This window comes from Penicillium samsonianum, assembly GCF_028829775.1.
Source record: "Penicillium samsonianum strain IBT 33392 chromosome Unknown utg000003l_segment0_segment0, whole genome shotgun sequence".
NCBI classification, from domain to species: domain Eukaryota; kingdom Fungi; phylum Ascomycota; class Eurotiomycetes; order Eurotiales; family Aspergillaceae; genus Penicillium; species Penicillium samsonianum.
This window is the reverse complement of record NW_026643261.1, coordinates 2,457,876-2,477,448: the sequence shown is the minus strand read 5'-3', so window position 1 is coordinate 2,477,448 and position 19,573 is coordinate 2,457,876. Positions and strand designations below refer to the sequence as shown.

The 19,573-nt window shown below is 50.0% G+C and overlaps 6 protein-coding genes across 6 annotated transcripts; 2 read left to right on the top strand and 4 right to left on the bottom strand.

Annotated features, from left to right (window-relative positions):
* Nucleotides 1-946: 946 nt before the first annotated feature.
* N7471_004529 (putative C2H2 finger domain protein) lies at nucleotides 947-2,556 on the bottom strand (the record flags this gene model as incomplete). Its single annotated transcript, XM_057277248.1, has 3 exons — nucleotides 947-1,793; nucleotides 1,971-2,452; nucleotides 2,542-2,556. 3 exons carry the CDS (start codon nucleotides 2,554-2,556, stop codon nucleotides 947-949), a joined length of 1,344 nt encoding a protein of 447 aa, XP_057136858.1.
* Nucleotides 2,557-3,708: 1,152 nt separating this feature from the next.
* Nucleotides 3,709-5,664, top strand: N7471_004528 (putative nicotinamide N-methyltransferase; the record flags this gene model as incomplete). Its single annotated transcript, XM_057277247.1, has 3 exons — nucleotides 3,709-3,863; nucleotides 3,917-5,023; nucleotides 5,123-5,664. The coding sequence occupies exons 2-3, from the start codon at nucleotides 4,525-4,527 to the stop codon at nucleotides 5,662-5,664; spliced, it is 1,041 nt and encodes a 346-aa protein (XP_057136857.1). The 5' UTR covers nucleotides 3,709-3,863; nucleotides 3,917-4,524.
* Nucleotides 5,665-5,895: 231 nt separating this feature from the next.
* Nucleotides 5,896-7,141, bottom strand: N7471_004527 (putative S-adenosylmethionine-dependent methyltransferase; the record flags this gene model as incomplete). The annotated part of the gene is made up of 2 exons (XM_057277246.1): nucleotides 7,067-7,141; nucleotides 5,896-6,856 (listed from the first exon to the last, which is right to left on the bottom strand). The coding sequence occupies exons 1-2, from the start codon at nucleotides 7,123-7,125 to the stop codon at nucleotides 5,896-5,898; spliced, it is 1,020 nt and encodes a 339-aa protein (XP_057136856.1). The 5' UTR covers nucleotides 7,126-7,141.
* Nucleotides 7,142-8,021: 880 nt separating this feature from the next.
* Nucleotides 8,022-10,145, bottom strand: dspD (putative protein-tyrosine phosphatase; the record flags this gene model as incomplete). The annotated part of the gene is made up of 1 exon (XM_057277245.1): nucleotides 8,022-10,145. The coding sequence occupies one exon, from the start codon at nucleotides 10,143-10,145 to the stop codon at nucleotides 8,022-8,024; it is 2,124 nt and encodes a 707-aa protein (XP_057136855.1).
* A 3,466-nt stretch (nucleotides 10,146-13,611) lies between these two features.
* Nucleotides 13,612-16,099, top strand: N7471_004525 (putative LPXTG-motif cell wall anchor domain protein; the record flags this gene model as incomplete). Its single annotated transcript, XM_057277244.1, has 2 exons — nucleotides 13,612-14,124; nucleotides 14,249-16,099. 2 exons carry the CDS (start codon nucleotides 13,612-13,614, stop codon nucleotides 16,097-16,099), a joined length of 2,364 nt encoding a protein of 787 aa, XP_057136854.1.
* Nucleotides 16,100-17,955: 1,856 nt separating this feature from the next.
* N7471_004524 (KH domain-containing protein) lies at nucleotides 17,956-19,183 on the bottom strand (the record flags this gene model as incomplete). Its single annotated transcript, XM_057277243.1, has 2 exons — nucleotides 17,956-18,656; nucleotides 18,790-19,183. The coding sequence occupies 2 exons, from the start codon at nucleotides 19,181-19,183 to the stop codon at nucleotides 17,956-17,958; spliced, it is 1,095 nt and encodes a 364-aa protein (XP_057136853.1).
* Nucleotides 19,184-19,573: the final 390 nt, after the last annotated feature.

Sequence of the window (19,573 nt, the reverse complement as noted above, 5' to 3'; positions counted from 1 at the left end):
AGAAATGCCTCATTCTATAACTGGCCTGAAAGAGGCAACGGCATAATCTCCCTAAAAGAGACCGGCACCCTAGTTTCTTTCGATCAGAACCCCTTCTACTTATTCATCCTAGATCTTCACCTATGACTTCACCTATGACGAAACATAGATTCGAAAATAATATGGACCACTACCCCGTAGTGGGGCTTTGCTTCCCCGCTTATGATGTACAGGTACACATACAGATATGGAAATGACCTGTAGATCTACATATGTACATTCTAGAACAATATACGTTCATGAGATATATTCATTGTATGCCCCGTCCGAGTCAATTGAGTACACAAGAGTGAGAGACCATAGGTGAGGAGATATAGAAGGGCGTGCGCAAGGGGATGGAGAGAAAAGAACGGACGAGATACACATGTGGGAAAAGTAGGAAAGCGGATCGTAGAATTTGTGGGTTTGGTATATATGTGCGAGGTGAGAGGCCAAAACAGAACGAGAAAAAAAAGACAAACGAGAAGCATAGAGGACATGAGAATGCTGTGTCATGTCCCTATGGATATAAGTATTTGATGGGGATGATAGGGATGATAAATATGCGCCGGCCATACTAAGTATGGCCATTTATGGGGGTTTCCAGAATAAGCTGTGGCAAAACAAAACACAAAAAAAAAAGCACAGAGCGGGCCAAGGAGACATGATTGATACATGGGATCTCAAAAGGTAAGTGAAAAAAAGGTCCCGAGAATTGCGAAACACTCCGTTGAGAAAAGAGCTCTGAACGATTATTGGACATTGGCTCTATTCTCCTTTTGGAGTGGTTGTAAACATGTAAAGAAGAAGGTTCAAAAAATTCGCTCAAGCTCGTACATGAGATCGTGAAGGGGTCGTCGTTCGGCATACGCCAATTTGACCCAAGGACTGGCTCGGAGGCGCGCAGGCACTGAGGGTACTGGGAGATTTATTCTTCCATGTGGCCAAAGACACCGCCATCGTCGTCATCGGCTGGTGCGGAGCGGTTACCAAAGTCCACATCGGCGTTGCGACGTTGACGAGATTTCTGGGCCTCGTCACCACCAGTTGTCCGGACTTCACGCTCATCCGACACCTTGTACGACAGCGACGGGTTGAGCGACCGGGACAAGAAAACATCGATGTTGGCCTCGGAGTCTCGGCGAGCCGCCTCTTCGAGGGGGCGCGATTGAGGGGAGTGGAGACCGTGGTTGATCGGGTGGCTGCTTGAGTCCAAGTAGCGCGCCGGCAGTGGAGGCACTGGTGGCACGTCAGGGGTCATGGAAACAGGCCCCGTGCGAGGAGTCCCGAAATTGCACAGGCCGATGGCCGCAGCAAGATCCGCCTCATCATCCTCGTGTAACCGGGTGTCCGCCGTCGACGGACGGGTGTCGATGCTCGAGTGGCGGAAGTGGGAGAAGGTAGGCGAGTGCAGCGGAGCACTCTCGTTGTACGAGCTGGAGGGAATAGACTGGTAGGAACGAGAGAAACCCGAGGCGTTGCTGACGCTGGGGCGTTTGGTCCACTGTGCCGGCACACCCGACATCTCGAAATCATCGTCTTCCTCCGAGTCCATTGGGGGTGGCGTGGTCTCAGCGGAACTGATTCCATCCCTCATTTCTGACAGGGCGTCCGGCGATCCAGATGACATTTCCGACTCCAACTCGGCGGACTCATCGGGTGGATCATCGTGGTTCATGGTGACCAAAACGGAGGCGGCCTCCAGCAGTTGAACCTGCTGATGCTTGGAGATGAGAAGCTTCGAAGTAACGGACCATGCTGGGTCGTGTTCCCACCTAAGATACCACGAAAAAAATACGTCAATCAAATGCTACTGAAAAAGGTGGAAGAAAGGGGGGGAGTGACGAAGGGGGAGCTGAATAACCACGAGGGCGACCTGCACAGAGCCGACATGGTGCATATTCCCGATCGAGCTAGAAGAAGACGGCCGAGCGGTAGGGGGGGATACACACATATGCTTAGACAAGCAGCTGCCATGCTTATACCCTTTCCCGCAGCGATCGCAACGTATGGCCGTCGAGGCACGCTTCCCTTCGGTCTTGAGTTGGGCACCCTCGCTGGCTCGGCGGTTCCGGTTCTTGAGCTTGCTATCGGAGTGGTCCGATCCCGGAGAACCTTTGCGGGCGACCGGTGATTCCTGGCTGGGGCTGTTGATGCTGCGGGAGAGGTAGGAGCTAAAGCCAGATACGTTTCCGACGGAGCCGGATTCCAGTCCCTTGCGGCCTCCTAGGCCGCGGCGGTGCGCACCCATGGGGAGCGAGGTAGCCTCTCCGCCCTCCATGGAGGCAGCAACTGCGGCGGCAGCGTTGGCAGCGGCGGTGGTGACACTCTTTCGGCGAGTTACACGGTGGTTTGGATTGAGAGCACCTAACGAGATCGAATGCGCGTGGTGTCGCTGGCTAGGGTTGGGGAGAGGACGCGACATGGACAATTCCTGTGAATGGCCAAGGGGGCCGCTACATTAGTATAGTCCCAAAAAAAAAAAAACCCCCCCTGTGTCAGGCGGAAATGCTGGACACATACCTTGAATGAGGCCATGGTAAGAATTGAGAGGAAGCTTCCAATGGAATTGACAACCCTCTAAGACACGAGTTGCCCTCAATTCAATGAAGGTGAAATAAGGCGGAGTTTCGGATGCGAGATGTATAGGTAGAGGAGAGCAATGAATGCGAGAATAAGAGGAAATGAAGAGAGAGTATGAAAGCGAATAAAAAAAAAAAGGTGAGGGAATCCAAAAAAGAAAGGTGGAAAGGAAAAAAAAAAAAGAGAAAGAAGGAGAGAAAGAGTCAGGGTCGGTATGAGCCAAAATCGCTCAGGTTTGCGGGGGCCTTTCCCTTTGAGCATGCGGGGGGAGGAGCGATCACCGGTCACACATACGAGATTGGTATTTTATTGCTAATATATTTGAAGATATGTATGCCTTTGGACTATATTATTGTCTATACTTTATAATGTTATATTCTATGTTCCCTAAGCATGTCCTCTATTGTGTGTTGTATCTGTGTGTGTGTCGCAATGCCTCTGATGCGATAGCAGAGTGGATCCACTTATCCGAATAAAGACGTGTAATAGTAACAGCTTCCAAGGTCGAATTCTAGCGAATTCTGATGGCGAATGTTGGGCATAATCTTCTTAAATATGTAATATGTGTCTTAATAGCCCTCGGATAGCGTTCCGTACAGGGGAAGGGCCTGCGCCCTGGTTCTGAAGGACAGTGCCATGGGTCCAGGCTCAACGGCCTATAAAATAATTATAATCCAATTCCCACTTGATATAACCTTGGAATGTCTTTTTATATGCAACATAACCTTGGAATAGAAGGAACACTTTTGCTTTTTTAAAAAAAAAAAAAAGTTGCCTGACGATCAACTACAACATAGTTTTAGGGTCACAAGATGGGACAGCTGGACTCCGGATTGAAGTACCAATCATGTTACTTGGTTCCCACCCGGGCAATGACGAATGTGTGTTGATAGGAGATGCCCGCAAACACTTGAACTAGTGACTTAGAAAGTACCGGTTTGCCATGTATCCAGATCACCTGCATAGCATCGACCGGTCTAGTGCTTGGAAGAGAGTGGATGGGTGGGGCGAATGATGTCATTGGGGCTTAGTAAACCACATCACCTGATACACTCCAGCTGATACGATGGATATAATTTATATACATAATGTAATTTCCCTTATGTACCCGTGGACATGCGCAGCATAAGAATATCTTTTGCTGTGGCAAAGAGGAATTGTGGCTTATCATCCTAACCCAAGACAGTCCCAAGGCGGCAGCACTGGAGGGCCCCTGGCCCCCGGGCCCCCGGGGGACAGGTGTCAGTTAGGTAATCGCTCAGGTCATCACATTCCTACGATCAGGTCGCGCCATCTCGCACGCTAACACCTGCAGGAGAGGATCATTACTCCGAGCGTAACACTATCCTCTTGCGCACGAGCACTTGGGAATTATTTTTGGCGCCCTTGAGTAGGAGGCCCCCTGATCTTTCTTGTTTCTGGCATATTCGCAAGGTTCCTGGCCCGCCATTCTTGATCTGCGGCTGAGACACTCGGGACATTCTTCTTGTCAGATTATTGGGTTAGAAAGTTGGATCGCCGTCGATCCAATTATTAGAGCTCCCGAGAGCTACCATAGCTATTGAATTTATTTCTCAATGGTTTTATCAAAACGGCAGTTCAATCAGCCCAGTGAATCTCATGCTCCATTATTATTGTTCTCCAATTTTGTGCTACCATGACGTGGTCGGACCTCCAGGGCTGAAAGGCGGAGGGAATCTCACCTAATCTAGCTATCAAACAATGCAAACAAATTTTGTCAACCCTTATCATCAAAATACGCGATAAGAGATGAAGATTGGGCAGACCGCGGGATGGATCGCAACGCCCTCACATAATAGGTCAATTGACTTTTCAAACATACAAACCTTGATGGTCTACTTCGTACACACCAGATTCAATCCCACCACACACTAACTCGAAAACCCCTCACAACCTGCAGCAATGCTCCATTCCCGTCTACGGCCTCTCCCCCGCCGCAACCACCCCACCAACACAACCAGCGCCCCAACGCCAGAATTCCAAAACGAAGACCTCGACAGCGAAACCGAGGAATCAGCCGAAGACCTCTTCGGTGCATTCCTCCCCCACCTTTTCCCAGATGATGCACCTTCCTTCCACGGCGACCCAGGCCAACACCTCCTCTACAGCTCCCCGCGCTATGGCGACCTCAACATCATGGTCCCCAGCTACCCAAGCTCAAGCGAGAAGCGCTCCGAGGAGATCGCCGCAGGCCAAGCCAAGACAGACGGCTCCGTGAACCAGGTCGACGAGGGACGCAAGCTCTTCGCGCATTTCCTCTGGAGCGCGGCGATGGTCGTTGCAGAGGGTGTCGAGGAAGCAGACACACCCACAGCACCAGGCGAAACAGAGACAGAAGCCCGGAGGGAAAACCGAGAGTTGTGGAGTATCAAGGGCGAGAGTGTGCTTGAGTTAGGCGCTGGTAAGTGGCAGTCCAGTTTTCATTAGCATTCGTCACAGTTTATACTGTACCCCCGCCTACCCCAACCAACCCAAACTAACGCATTCATATTATGTACAGGCGCCGCCCTCCCATCTGTAATCTGTGCCCTAGCCGGTGCCTCGAAGGTCGTGGCAACCGACCACCCCTCCTCGCCTGCGCTCAGCGGGGCAATCACTTTCAATATAAAGCACAACCTATCCAAGCGCACGCCTGAGGTCGTGAGAGAAGTGTCAATGCAACCGCACGAATGGGGTGTGTTGGATGACTCCTTCTCGACGGCGAATAAGGGTACCTTCACGCGAATTGTCGCGGCGGATTGTTTCTGGATGCGCTCGCAGCATGAGAACCTCGCCCGCACGATGCAGTGGTTCCTTTCGCCAGGTGGAAAGATGTGGGTTGTTGCTGGATTCCATACGGGGCGGGCGATTGTTGCCGGGTTCTTTGAGACGGTTCTTGAGAATGGGTTTGTGATTGAGAGGATCTATGAGAGGGATTTAGTTGGGAGGTTGGAGGATGGGGGTGAGATTCGCAGGGAATGGATTCCGATTAGGGAAGGGGAGGGTACGGAGAATCAGAAGAGGTGGTGTGTTATTGCTGTTTTGAAGAGGCGGGAGGAGTAGAGTTGTGGGTTGTGGTTCTGATGATGGTATTTAGTGCATTTTTGAGCGATATCTCAGTTCCTTTGCATCATGATATTACGAGCATAAAATAGATGAGCATAAAATAGAGGAATGAATGATTGAAATGTTTGAGTACTATATTCAGCATATGTCTATACTAGCTATCTGCACTACACCTTTTTTTTGCTTCGGGGTATAGTTCGTATGTTATTCCGCAGGTCCACGCAAGTATCAAGCATCCCCAAGTCTTTGAAAACACACCGTACAAACACCCTGTCCCTCGTGTCCTCCAAACCGGAACCGAGGATACTCAACACGGCCCCAAACTGCCAACCGATCCCCACTCGTCCGATCACCAGTGAACCAATGTACCAGCTCTTCCTCAGTCCAGTTGCAGGTCGTAACAATCAGGAACCCACCGCGCCGCACTAAACGCCGCGCAATATCCGGGTATCTCTCACAGACACGGGTTGTCTTTGCGTCATCGGCTAACGAAACGGCATCGAACGTCCCCTTGTCGAGCACGATGTCGAAGCCGCCTTCATGATAGGGGAACCAGGGGAGTGTTTCCTCAGAGGGAGAAGAGGGTGATACCTCGAGACCCGTCTCAGAAAGAAGAGCCTTAGAGCCGAGGATATCCCACTCCTCGAACTGGATGGATGTTTCTTGTTCCGGCAAGTCATTGGATCCAGCCTCTGTCTCTGTTTCAGCCTCAGCCCCAGCCTCAGCCTCTGATTCGTCTTCATCATCAGATTCATCCTCATCCTCAGAGTCACTCCGATAAGCCGAATGTCCTCTCACACGCTGCAACTCCCTCGCAAGCTCAACACTCTGGCGCGAGTAATCAACGCCAACAAGACGCCCCGCATACCCACCCCTCTTCCTAAGCAGCGCAAGCATGCTTCCATTCCCAGTACCAAGATCTAGAACACTTGGCTGGCGGGAGCCTTTCTTGTGCGCTGTATTGCGCGGCGACAACGGGAAGGACTTGTGCGTGAGGAAGTGAAGGACTTTTTGCGGGGCGTTATGTTCAGAGAACCAGGATGTGCCAGGGTCGTCTTCTTCATTTAGGTCGGAAGTGGTGGATGCGGCATCGTCATCATTTTGGTCTGACTTGCCATTGGCATTGGGGTCATTGCTGGGAGCTTCGTGCGAGATGTGGGCTAGCGTGCGGGCGTAGTAGGATTCCCAGCTAGGTTGGGATTGTTAGTTTGCGTTTGAAGAATTGGGTCAAATATCAGAAGCAGTTTATAGATCAATTAGTAGCCTAATTGATCTGTTGCTGCATTCGCTGTGGCTGATTCACTGTATACAACACTCTTGGAGGGGCAGAGCGGGGTTCATGGATTCCCGGTTCTTACGTCTAGCGAAGAAAGAGGGTGCGGCTGAAAAGGACACATACTAGTCTTTCGTGCCCAGCTCGCTGGGCGAGAGGTATGCCGGATGGGATTCTTCAGCCATTGTCGCGAGCGTGGAGATGATTGCGCAAGGAAAATTTTTGGGTTGGGGCCCTGGAGGTGTTCTCGGGGCTTATCGCTATCTCCGTTCTAATCAACAAACAGCCTGAAGCCGCGACAATTGGATCTACTAGAACTAGACTTGATTCTATGTGTTTACAGCTTTACGAGAAACAATTGAAGCTTAACGTCGATCTCTATTGTGAGAATGCGCAAATGGGGTATTTATCATGCCATCTTTCACCCGTAAACCAAGCATACCGTGAGTTCCAAGAGGAACCAAGAAGCTTCACCACACGAATGCTGAACACACAAAGAAAGGTACAGAAGTAAAGGCCTTGTCTGAGCGGCCAAGATGGAAAGATAGGAGAGTGACACGAAATAACCAAGCGAAAGTGAGACGAAAGCCGAGGGAAGCAAAAGAAACCCAAAAGAGATAGGACCCTCCGATAATATTACAGGTACCAGGCCGAAAGGACACAGACAGCTCTGTTTCGATCCTCCAAGGCCTGGCCTTGGTATCAAAATCTGTCCGTTTTGGACACCCGAGACGCCAGTGGTAAAAAAAAGAGAAAAAAGTTCAAGCGATGGTGACCAGTAATGGCGTTGGCGAGACCCGTAGGTTCAAATGACAAAAAGAAATATGCAGTAAGTATGCAAGTTGGAAAAAATGGAGATGAGCGACGGCAAAGCCTGCTTTGGTCATGAGTATCATCAAGTCAGTCATCTGATTGAGATGAGTGGAAGAAATTAATAAGTGAGAATAGAAGGGTTGCATTGACTCCCGCGCATGAGGCCGGGGGTGAGCAGATGGTCTTCAAATCAGAAAAGAGACATGGAAAATATGTCGGGTCGTGGAATCGTTTCAAGCCTGGTCTCAAAGGACACAAGGCGGAGAGATCACAAGAATTCATCAATGGATCTCATGATCAGGGGCTCGCCGCCGGATGGAGGCGAGCGGGGGTCTGCCGGTTCGGTGGCAAACCCCATGGCGCGGGGGATGGGAGATGAAGACAGGCCTGCGGAGCGATCGATCCGGTAGAATGATCGTGGTGCCAAAGGAGCTGGCGAGAGGAATTCGTTTGTCCTCGGTGAAAATAAACCACCATTGGAGTCTGGCGCATCACGCATAAAAACATGGGTCTGAACGAGCGGGTCACAGCTGCTGACGCTACGCGGCAACCCTCGTAGCCGGCCCGAGGCAGGTCCAACGGACTGAAACTTCTGTCGGAATGGGAGGGGTCGGGGGGACAGACTCCGCTTGGGCGAGTAGGACTTGAATTTTGTGTAGCTACCGTCGTCGCTCGTAGTGGGACGCATCGATTTCGTTTCTGGGATTGAGAGGCAGCTAGTTGAAGGTGCCTGTGTCAGTCCGCGGAATGGTCGGCTAGATTCGTTGGACGCTGGTCGCTCAGCTCGTGCAACTTGAGGCTCTGAGCTTCGTCGGCCGGTTTGGACGAACCACTCCTGAGGTGGGGGCTTAGAGGTAGATCCCCGCAGCAATTTAGAGCGGAAGTCTGTGAGCTGGTAGATGAGACTCATGTTCGGGCCAACCCACTGGCTGCGTCCCTTAACTGCTTCGTACATCGAGTTGAAATCTAGATGTCGGTTTTTGTACAATCCGTAGGCAATCACCAGCGATGCTGAGCGGCTGGCGCCCAGCTGGCAATGCACGAGGACTTTCTTTCCTTCAGCGATCCGGTCGTCAATCAGCTCACAAAGCGGGAGCAGGTCTTCGAGAATTTCAGAGTTGTGGTCCCAGCCGACATGCAGGTACTCCGGTAGTGAAGTTGTAGGAGTTGAGATAGTAGGAGTTGGCGACTCGGAGTCCGAGGGTTGGAATTCCCAGGCAGACTTAAAGGAGATTTCTGAAATCGCGGTCTGGGGCTCGCCGCGGGAGAAGCGTTTCGAGGCCATGGAGGCGTTCCGCCATGTGCTCATAACTGTATCATTCCGCTCGTCCTTGCTAGCACTGAACGGGTTCACCACTTCTTTGGCGACGTTGATCACCACGTCAAATTTGGACGCTTCTTCTGCTGTTGGTTCTAGATACAGGTAGACGCCAGAGTCGTGGATCCGGATAGGCCCATCCGGGTAGCCACGATCCTTCTTGCGGGTCGACTCGCGCGAGTCGAGGTGGTCATCCTCTTCTTCTAGGCCATCGAGAACACGGCGAGAGAAGCCAGATCCATCAACCGGCTTCAAGGTGACAGGGGACGTAGCATCATCAGAAGACGCGCTAGAAAAACGGCGCGTACCATGTGACATTAGCCGGGGAAGCTGCATACCTCCCCGTGGGGCGAACGAGGGCGATGCAATCGATGCAAGTGAAGGTGAGGATTCTGCGTGACGCAGGGATGGAGTTGGGGGCACGGCATCAGTGGCGATAGATAACGGTTTATTGAATGTGGGAGTCTGGATTGTGAGATTGGCGGCGCGTCGCCTCGTGCTCTTGCTCTTGGAAGGGATCGCGATGGGAGATGGCGGGGCATCAAAGTGGTGTTTTGACGTTGTCTCCAGCACCGATGCAGTAGCGATAGGTGGGCGAGATTGAGATGGGGGTGGCATTCGCAATGACAAGTTCTTGAGATTACGCGCTCGCCGATTTGGGGAGTCTGGGCGCGGATTATGAGGGGTCGGCTGCGACAGACGTGGTTCACCGACAGGCGCAAGGCGCGGAGGAAGCTCCACGGGCCGTGTGGAAGGTATGAACTTTGGGTATGATACAGACATGGCAGAGGGAGATTCCGGGGACGAGCTCGGAGAGATGTCACCCCCGCCGGGCGAATCAAAGGGCGAAATGGTGGTGGTCGGGGAGGACTCGGTGGATGTCGAGGTCATGGACGAAACACTTTCGCGGTGGGGGGAAGGAAGTAGGCGTGTATTGACAGGGACATTGGTTGGGTATTGAAGAGGGTGGATGGTGTTTGCTTCTTCTTTGTATCGCGGAAGGGGACCACCAAACACCGACATGAAAGATGGAAACGAGTCCGGAAAGGACGCCTGGCTAGTTTGCACTGGCATTGTCCGAGAAGTCGACACTGTGAAAGGAAGTTCCTTTCAATCCGGCTCTCAAGGGAGGCTAGAATGGCATTCGGGATCGAAGGTGCACTTGCTGCCTGCGCAAATGGGGTCTATATGGGGAAGGGCGTTTAGCTTGAATCTAGGGTAGCTGAAATGCAAGGGTTTGAGACTAATGATCCGGGCGATCATGCAAATCACAAGGGGAAAGGCATCCACACGATGCGCGATGTCATGAAGGAGAATGAGTGGGAACCAGGGTAATAAAGAGGTTGGTATATGAGAAGGCCGTCCACATACCAGATCACAAGGGTATGTGTATTTCTTTTCCAGTATGAGACAAGGAATATGAAGGAATGACTGGATGATAATCAATAGACCAAAGATCAAAGATCAAAGTTCAAAGTTCAAAGTTCAAAGACCAAAGATCAAAGGAATAATAATAATAAAAAAAGTATCAGAAGTGTAGAGAGTTGAAAGCGTATAGAATCAAAGCGGTTCCTCCAGGGAACTGGAAGGATAGGTAAAAGAGAGAGAGAGAGAAGCCGAATAGATGTAGAAAGGGAAAAAGGAAAGAAAGAAAAAAGAGAGTATACGGGTTTTGGACCCTTTGTGTTTTTATTTAGAGATCTCCGATTTCAAGTGTATGTATGTAGGGTAACATACATACAATACCAGAAAAGAGGGGATCCATTGGAAAGAGTTGAGGGGAGATAACACCAATCAATGTCCTTTGCTCTAATTTTAGCCGCCCTGGAATGTTTAGTCGGCGTCAAATCAACGTAAATGAGAGGCTCGAGTGTGTGCCTCTTCCCACCTTAGTTGTATATTATCTCTACATTGTTACAGGTATTTCATCTATGTTAAAAAAATAATATAGAATCATTCTTTTTACTTCTTTCCCCCGGGAAAATAATACTCAGGTCCCACATAGTCCCACAGCTGAGTATGTTCCTTAAAGTTGGATAAGATTGACAATCCCCGTGCAACTATCTGTTACACACGATACCAGACACACAAACGGCTTAATTCCGAGATGACAAGGGGGAGACATTGAGACGGGATATGGTGGAGATGTGCTGTGCGTAGTAACCCGAAAGGGAGAGAGTTGATTTGGTCAATTCCAAATTCACTTTCCCGTCTCTTGAAATACATGACTCCACTGTTTTCTATCTGAAGATACTACGGAGTACATGTTACATTATCAGGTCAACAGAACTTCCAAGGTTGGAATCACCGAATAAATTCGAACGGGATGGATGAACGGTGGGCTGGCTGACCCATGGATTGTGTGGACATGATACCATTGGACCATTCAGCATTTTAGGGGTAACCCCCAAATAGGTACAGAAAGATATCTGATTGGATGAGATCAAGAGGACAAGGCACAACCTGAAACCCCATGGATCTGGGTTTGGCGCTGTATGAAACACGCCAAATTGGCACTAGCGGGAAACTAGTGGGTCTTGGCGGTCACTTGTCTCGGGATGTTCTTGGCAGATACAAACCCGATGGCTTTAATCTATGTTTAAATTGCATCGAATCGTAGAAATATGTCCACGACCCCGGGGGTAGATTGTATATTACATCAGCCGAGATTATGCCCATGGAGGCTGAGGAGAGTTATTGAAGCTTGAGGCCCACTATGGTTTCGGGGAATGACGAATGATCGGCCTTTTCCACGTGGGTTGTCGTAACGATCCTGAAACTGGATCTTCGGTTGGCGATATGCCGCGTCTGGAGAGGATATTCCCTGTATATATCATCCTGTAACTACCGGAAAAAAAAATGGTTTGTGCCAGAAAAGTTCCAGATATATGAACCCCTTTCACTGGCGTGCAACGTATTTAAACGATTCTAAGGGAAATCCAGATGTTTCACCATGAACTCGCTTCTAAAAATAAACATCCTGAATTGCAATATGAGCAGCTTACGTTTGGTTGGAATTATTGTGATTCAGACTTGAAGGACACTTTCCATTGTTTTGTTGCATACAAGGACAGCTTGTTCAATTAGACTACTCTCATCTTCACTAGCCAGCCGTTGCAATATACAATAATGAAGAGCTCTCCAGATTATTCCACAAATAGATTTCTCTTTAATGATCAATCTAAAGAAAGTACCAAGTTGGTCCACCTACTTCGTATTAATTGTATGCTTAGGTAGTGGACTGCAGCAATACGCACATGACAATGGATTTGTCACGCAATGGATAAGTGGCAGTGCCCAGGTTGAAGGATTCGGCTTATATCACTATACATAGATCTAGACAAGGCGTTCTGTGCGGAGTAGGATTCCACGTTAAGTGAATATTGGCGAGACCACAAGGTATACTCCATACACTAGAACCTAGATCACTCAATACGCCCCTTTATTGGCATCACCTTGCTTGTCTCTTCTCTAAGTATAGCCCACTGTTCCAATGATTAATAAAAAGTAGTCGTAGTATTCCAAGGTTGAGGCAGTGCCACACTACGGAGTACCTCGCCACTTAATTGACCTTTGGAAGCAGGATAATTAATAGCATGAACAATTCACATGTACGGAGTAGCCAGAGTACTTTTCCTAGCCCAGGCTTCCCGCTTTCCATTTTAGTATTCATTTCAGAATAGATCGTTGTTTGTCGACACACTCAGCTTGACATATCTATATTGTAGATAGAGTGCAATGAAGGGTCCCTAAAAATCCAATCTTCTACTTCTTCCATTCCAAGGTTAAATGGTATCGTTGGGCAATGAAGTTACAATGGAATGGTTCTATATCAGAGTGATTAGTATGGTCAGCGAGATGTCCTACATTTGATCCAGACTTACTCTATAACCAGTTACCTATATGTAGATATTATAGACCAACCTTGGAAGTATACGTACTACATAACCCGAATGGAGCAGTTTGTTTTGAAACATGTGTCAAATTTAATTTGTTGGGTGGTTTCAAAGTATCCATGGTCTCTGCTGAGGTTGAACCATGGTTCCATCCTTTCGCTGTTGTTTTTTTTCTTCTTTTTTCATTCTTTCCCCCTTCCCCCCTCTCTTGTGTCTCTTGTTTTATATAGAATAGCCCTGGAGACTACTAGCATCTACCTAGGTATATACATATGCAGGTAGTGTCATCCAACATATCGGGTCTACAGAGACCATTCCATGTTATATCGTACCTTCCTCAATATTTCAGAGTCAAAAGGAACAGAATCAATCCAGTTTAACCAAAATCCATTAGAAAATAAAAAGCTCGTCAATATTGAAATTTTCCCACAGTGTATACCCGCATCCAATATTCTTTCTGACAGGTCAAGTCCACAAGTCCTTACTGACATCCTGCAATGACTATGAACTGTGCATATTTCCAATCCGTCGGAACTATACAATCCTAGCTTTCCCCAGAATCGTCAGGCTAGGAACACTTCAAAGGTACAAAGTACACCACCGTACTCTGTACAACGTACGGCGTACAGAGTACAAAGTACACCATGGCTGCAGGTTCCCGTGACCATTTGCAGCCCAACCAGGTCAATCAGCATCATGACTATGACCAACATTTCCAACAATTCCGACATTTTCCTCACTCGCGTTCTTTGTCGTTGCGCACTCGCTTCGATGGCCCCACCGATGAAACAGCCAATCTAACCACCAAACGCTCCTTATTGCACCGCGCCCGGCGATCCGTCTTAAGCTTCAGCTCACCCAGCCCCCAAGCTTCTGAATCTCCCCATGCCTCGAAGAGGCCCAGACAGGACGAATTACACCAAGATCGCCCTGATGTGAAAAGAACAATGCCATCAAGTCTGGCTTATTCTGGAGCGACCAGAACCCTAAATGAAAATGGTCGTTCTCTCAACGGCACTTTAAACGGTACTCATCGGGGGATCGAGGACAAGCCCTCGATGGACGAGGGCCGCCCAAAGAACGAGGATGTGTTCCTAAATATTGCGAGAGCTGACTCCGGCCGTCGCGATTCAGTAGGTCGCTCGGATTTTAGACGGGTAAGTGAGAATAATACAGGTCTTGGGCCGATCGCATTCCTGATCGCTCTGACATTCATCGACGTGCCATCCCCTTAATTCCTTCTTGCGACTTCCCGGTAGCTAACGAGAACATGTGGACTAGTCACGGCTTGGTTATTCTAGCCAAAGTCTACGGTCGCCAACGACAGAACAAACCCCCTCACCCGATCAGCGGTATAGCAATATCGATAACCCCTTGCATTTCCAACCCGATTCCCCCACTGCCCCCTACAGCTCCATCCACACTCCGGCGTCATCCGCCCACCCTCTAGATGATCCAGGTCGCTTCCGCTACAGTAGCCTGGGATCCGGTGCGCGATCTGCTGTCGGCGTTCCACGAAGCCGCTTCAGCCGCACAAGCCCAGAAACTTCACCGCGCACACCTTCTGCTGCCGAGGAGCAGGAGCATCGGTCCTCTCTAAACGATCCGCGCATCAATCGCCATTCGGGACTCTCTACAATCCGAAGCAGTCGGCAACCTTCTGCCTCTGAAGTGACCGGGCGCCCGCGAGCCGATACAGAACGATCGCGCGCTGATGGAACCGAGTCGACATTGTCCACCACGGCCCCATCCACCGTTTGGGACGAACTGGATGATCTCAAAGATCGGATCAAGAAGCTGGAACTGACAGGGAAGCTACCTCCATCATCTTCGGCGGCGATGTACACCCCTACCAATGAGAGACCGCGAACTGCAAACACAGCCGTTACCACCTTATCCTCCTCACCGAAGCAACGCCGCAAAGCCAGCGTCTCAACTGCAGATACCGAACATAGCCCGGTGCACCCAATTCTGCAATCCGCATTGGCCAAGGCAAAAGTTGTCTTGAGCGGTGACGTGTATACCTCCCTCGAAGCGACGATAACCGATGCTTTGAACCTTTCCACCGCGTTGGGCGTCAATGCCGCTCCATCGGGCACAGTCTCTGTTGTGAATGGAGGGTACAGCTCACCTGAACGACATGCCCGCCGCAAAGCGGACAGTGTGTGCCGTAGCCTGACCGAGCTTTGCCTAGCCTTGACGGATGAGCAGCTAAAGATTGTCCGACCGTCGTCAAGCCGTGAGACAGGCGTGCAGCCCCAATTATCCAATGGCACAGGGGTCGATGCTCGTATGTCCATACCAACGTATCAGCGAAATGGGAACCAGGAGCCCGAAGGAGTTGAGCGGCGCCATAGCACGACTCGCATCTCCAGTCACCTTGACACACGTCGAGCATCCCTGGTCAATGCCAGCCCTGGAAACACGACGGACATGAAGCAGAGTCCAAGCCAATCTCCCGGCATGTCTAACCCAGCCACTCGTCTCAATCGCATGTCAAGTTCCCTCCGCAGCCGCAGGCTGACCATTGGCGAGGAGATCGGGGAGACTGAAAGTCCGCATAGTCGTTCGGTCTCCAGGGCCAATACAGAAATTGGCACACCGCTTCCTGCGCAAGCCATACCCCCTCCTCGGCAACGATTCTCCCAAGGTCACACTGTGGCCCGCTCTATTTCCGGTGTGCAGCAGGACCAGAGCGGCTTCGGATACTCCCCCCGCTCCCCGCAATACCAATCATCACAGGTCCCCCAGCCGCAGGTGCAGCCATCACAACCTCGGACACCGACTCTCTCATCGAGTCTCTCATTCCGCCGAAGCTACATGAACCCTGCTACGTACACTCCTGCGACATCCCGCTCCAACATCCAGGCTGGGTCTCGCCGTTACGGCCTAACGCCTAGCTTCTCTTCCAATAATGTACAGGGATCTCCTGTCGAAGAAAGTCTACGCTCGCCCCAAATGGAGCCCTCCCAGACCAGAATTTCGACCCCATCGAGCAAAGTGGCAACAAGCTACACCCCAATCCAAACACCACGACTGCGAACGAACAGCTTGGGCGCACGGAGATTCGGTCTTCGAAACCGTGCCCCGGCTACCCCCAACAATGTAAACCTCGACGACAGCATCGATTAACGTCCACACCTCTCATATCCTCTGGCTGAACCCCACCAGCATGCATGCCAACCGTCGACATATCCGGTTACGTCACCTTCAACTCTTTTACGCAGCGACCCCCCATCTGATCATGTTTCTTTCGGACATCTGCTTCATCGGCGTTCTCGTTCCGTCTTTCAAAAAGACTTTGCTTGTCATATGCATGTCTCACCAGTCAGCATGGCAGTTGGAAGTTTTTCCTTCTGTCCACAGTTCCACACAACATTGCGCTATGCATTCTAACGAATTTCCTGTGTGTATTTGATTTGAGAAGCCCATCACGCTGCCAGAACATTACCCGTTCTATTCTATGTCTACATTTCTCTGAGAGATATTTGCCTGCGGGGAATGTCTCTGACAGCAAACACACCATCTCACCACCGTAGACTATCAACATGTCTATGTACTGGTGGATTGTCAAATTCATGTACAAAACCTACCATTGGCGGCGTCTCTTGTCCATAATACTCTACCGGGTGGCACTGTTTCATTTGTGTATCCCGCCCTAGGGTTTACATTTCCTTGTTTTTCTTGTTTATTCTTTTGTCGCTTCTCCCACTTCCTGCGGGCACGTTTTTGTATCTAGGTCTGTTGCCTGTAGGCTGGTCTTTTCTCTTATCTCTTTTGTCCCTGAGTCGCAGATGAGCATTTACATAATGATGGAATGGAATGAAATGAGATATTCAAGAGCTTTCTTTTTAATTCTATTGCTTTATAAGAATACATACGATCTAGGCATCTAGTGCGCTCTGCTTTCGTCTTATAAAAAGATCTAGTATCGTTGTCCACCAGCTTACAGTATAAATCAGTATAAATTGCTGACATCTTACCAGCTAACGATGAACCACTTGGACAGACCATCTATACATATGCACAAAGATATCCCGGCGAATAAACCGAAAGGTCCACTGCAGAGGATATACAAAAAATCACTTCCTTTCTAAACTATTTCATGAGATTCAGATAATGGTAATGTCCTATTGACATTTAACACTAGATATTCAAATCTGAGAACAGCCAAAGTGGTACGCAGGAAGGAAACACACGAAGGAAGGGTTATTAGGAGACAAGAAGCGTTTTTTTATTATTTAAAGGTTTCGTTTTCAAGGTCAAGATACACCGCAATAAGGAGAGGGTAGGGTTGGTAAAAGGTGGTAGCATTGCAGTAAGTCAGGGATAGGAAGAGAATGAGAACAGGGTACATAAGTCGAGGAGATAAGAGTGGGGGAAAGACAAGGATCAATATACCCCGCCAGCTACGAACTGGCAGCGTACAAGGTGGAACGATGACAAGGACAAGGAGGAGGTAGGGACCGGGATGGTGGCGGAGAGGTCTGTGGTTCAGGAGTCGGGGCAAAGACGGATTAGGGACATCACGGTGACAGTTCAGCTGGATGTGGGGAAGCGAGAGAGGGAATGGAGGCGTGAGGCTGTTGTGATTGACAAAGTTGAGGATTAGGATCGAGAGACATTCGGGTTGCGATGCAATTCAACGGACAATGGTCAATAAAGACCACACAAACTTGGTATCTAATACGCATGTGTACCCTCCATCCATCGCAGTGAACTTTTGTCTTTTTGTGAATAAGAGCGTCGTGTGGGTGAGGCTAGAACCTCAAAAGAGAGAGCCGAGGAAGAAGATCAAGAGAAAAAGACCTAAAGCAATTGGAATGAAATAGAGGAATAAAAAAGAAATAAAAGAAGCGCTAGCACATGACCGCCGCTGATCGTGACCGACAAGTCTTCAAGGAAGTCGTAAGGTCAGAGAACACAAAGGAGTCCTGCTAGGACCATCTCATCCGCACACACATACACCAGGGATGATCCCGAGGGATTTACTCCTGGGGAAGCTGGCTGCGGCGAGTCTTCTCGGCTTCCAGGTTCTCATAGAGAAGGTACAGGGCCTTTTCGTTAGCCTGAGCACTTCCCATGATGGTGAACATGCGCTCGCCGGTCTCGTCATGGGGAGCCTTGGCGATCGAAATCCGGGCGCCGGAGCTTCGGCGAATCTCTGTGATCTTGGTTCCGCCCCGGCCGATGATACATCCAACCATGTCCGCAGGAATGCTGATGTTCTGGGTCTGGATCTCTTCGCCATCTTCCGTAACCAAGGGGTAGCCGCGGTTTCCAGCATCGGAGTTAGATCGGCGGTTATAACCACCATCGCTGAAGTCGGCGCCGTTGCCGGTGCGGTTGTACTGGCGGCTGTTGGTGTTGCTCTGGTAGCCATTTCCAGCCGGGGGGTTGTTGTTGAGTGGCTGCGAGCCGCTGAGAGAAGCGCGCACGGCGGGGTTGTAGAGAACAGTGCCGGTGCCACGCTGCCAGTCGTCAAGCAGACATTTGCCGATTTCCCAGATGGCCTTCTCGATGCCCTCGGGGGTACCCTGGACCTCGACAATGCGCTCTGTGGATTGGGGGAGCATTTCCTTCTGCGCAACCATCCGAACACCCGATGCATCCTGAATGTGCTTGATCTTCAGGCCCTGTCGTCCAATGATGGTACCCATCTGGTTGTGGGAGATCAGAAGGCGAATGGCTGGAGAAAGTTAGAACAAGTTCGGGTCAGAATGAGAATTTTTGGAGTCTCTGTATGGGTTCCTTAGACTCCCCATACAGGAGAACAAGTCCAAAACAAAATATTGAGGGCGATAAAAAAAGATATCACTTACGGTGGGTCCCATTGTTAGAGACAATGCCGCCCATGCCCATCTGCGGGGCACCCTCCAAAAGACCCTTTGCCACGATCGCATAGGCGCGAGCCAGCGAGCGCAATTGACCAGTAATAGTCAGGACACGGTCATGGACACCGGGAACTACCTTGCTCACACCGGCTTTGACACCGGTCTCGTCGCGGAGATCGGCAACGTTCTTGCCAGCCTTGCCGATGATGACACCGGCCTCCTTAGAGGAAACAATAGCACGCAGAGTCAACTCAGCGATAGCATACTCCTCCTCAGTCTTAAGGGGGGCCTCGAGGTCACCCTGATCGGCGAGGTTGTCGTTGAAGTTATCGGTCATGGGCTCGTCCACGACGGTGGTTTGGTGAATCTCAGTAGAATCCATTTTTGTCGGTATCGATGGAGGTGGGAGAAGCGGTTAAGCGGTTTGAAAGGGTTAAGTGACTGGCAGGATAGAGGGTTTCTTTAAGACCGTACGGTCGCGAGATGCGGACGGTAGAGACTTCACACTCAAATAGTGGCAAAAGTCAGTTTTGTCATAGAGGCATAAAGAAGTGCGCATGTCATATGCAGCGATGCGCAAATTCTCAAGTGAGGAAATCCGTGCAATAGGATCAAACTGCTAGAAAGAGTGAGGACTCACAGAAGAGGGAGATAGGAAGTGGAGAAATGGATGGGAGGGGAAAGCGGCAGAATCTCAGATCAAGAGGGGGGAGAAGAAAGATGAATAGGAAAAGCACTCGATGAGAGAAAGGGGGAGAAGAGGAGAAGAGGA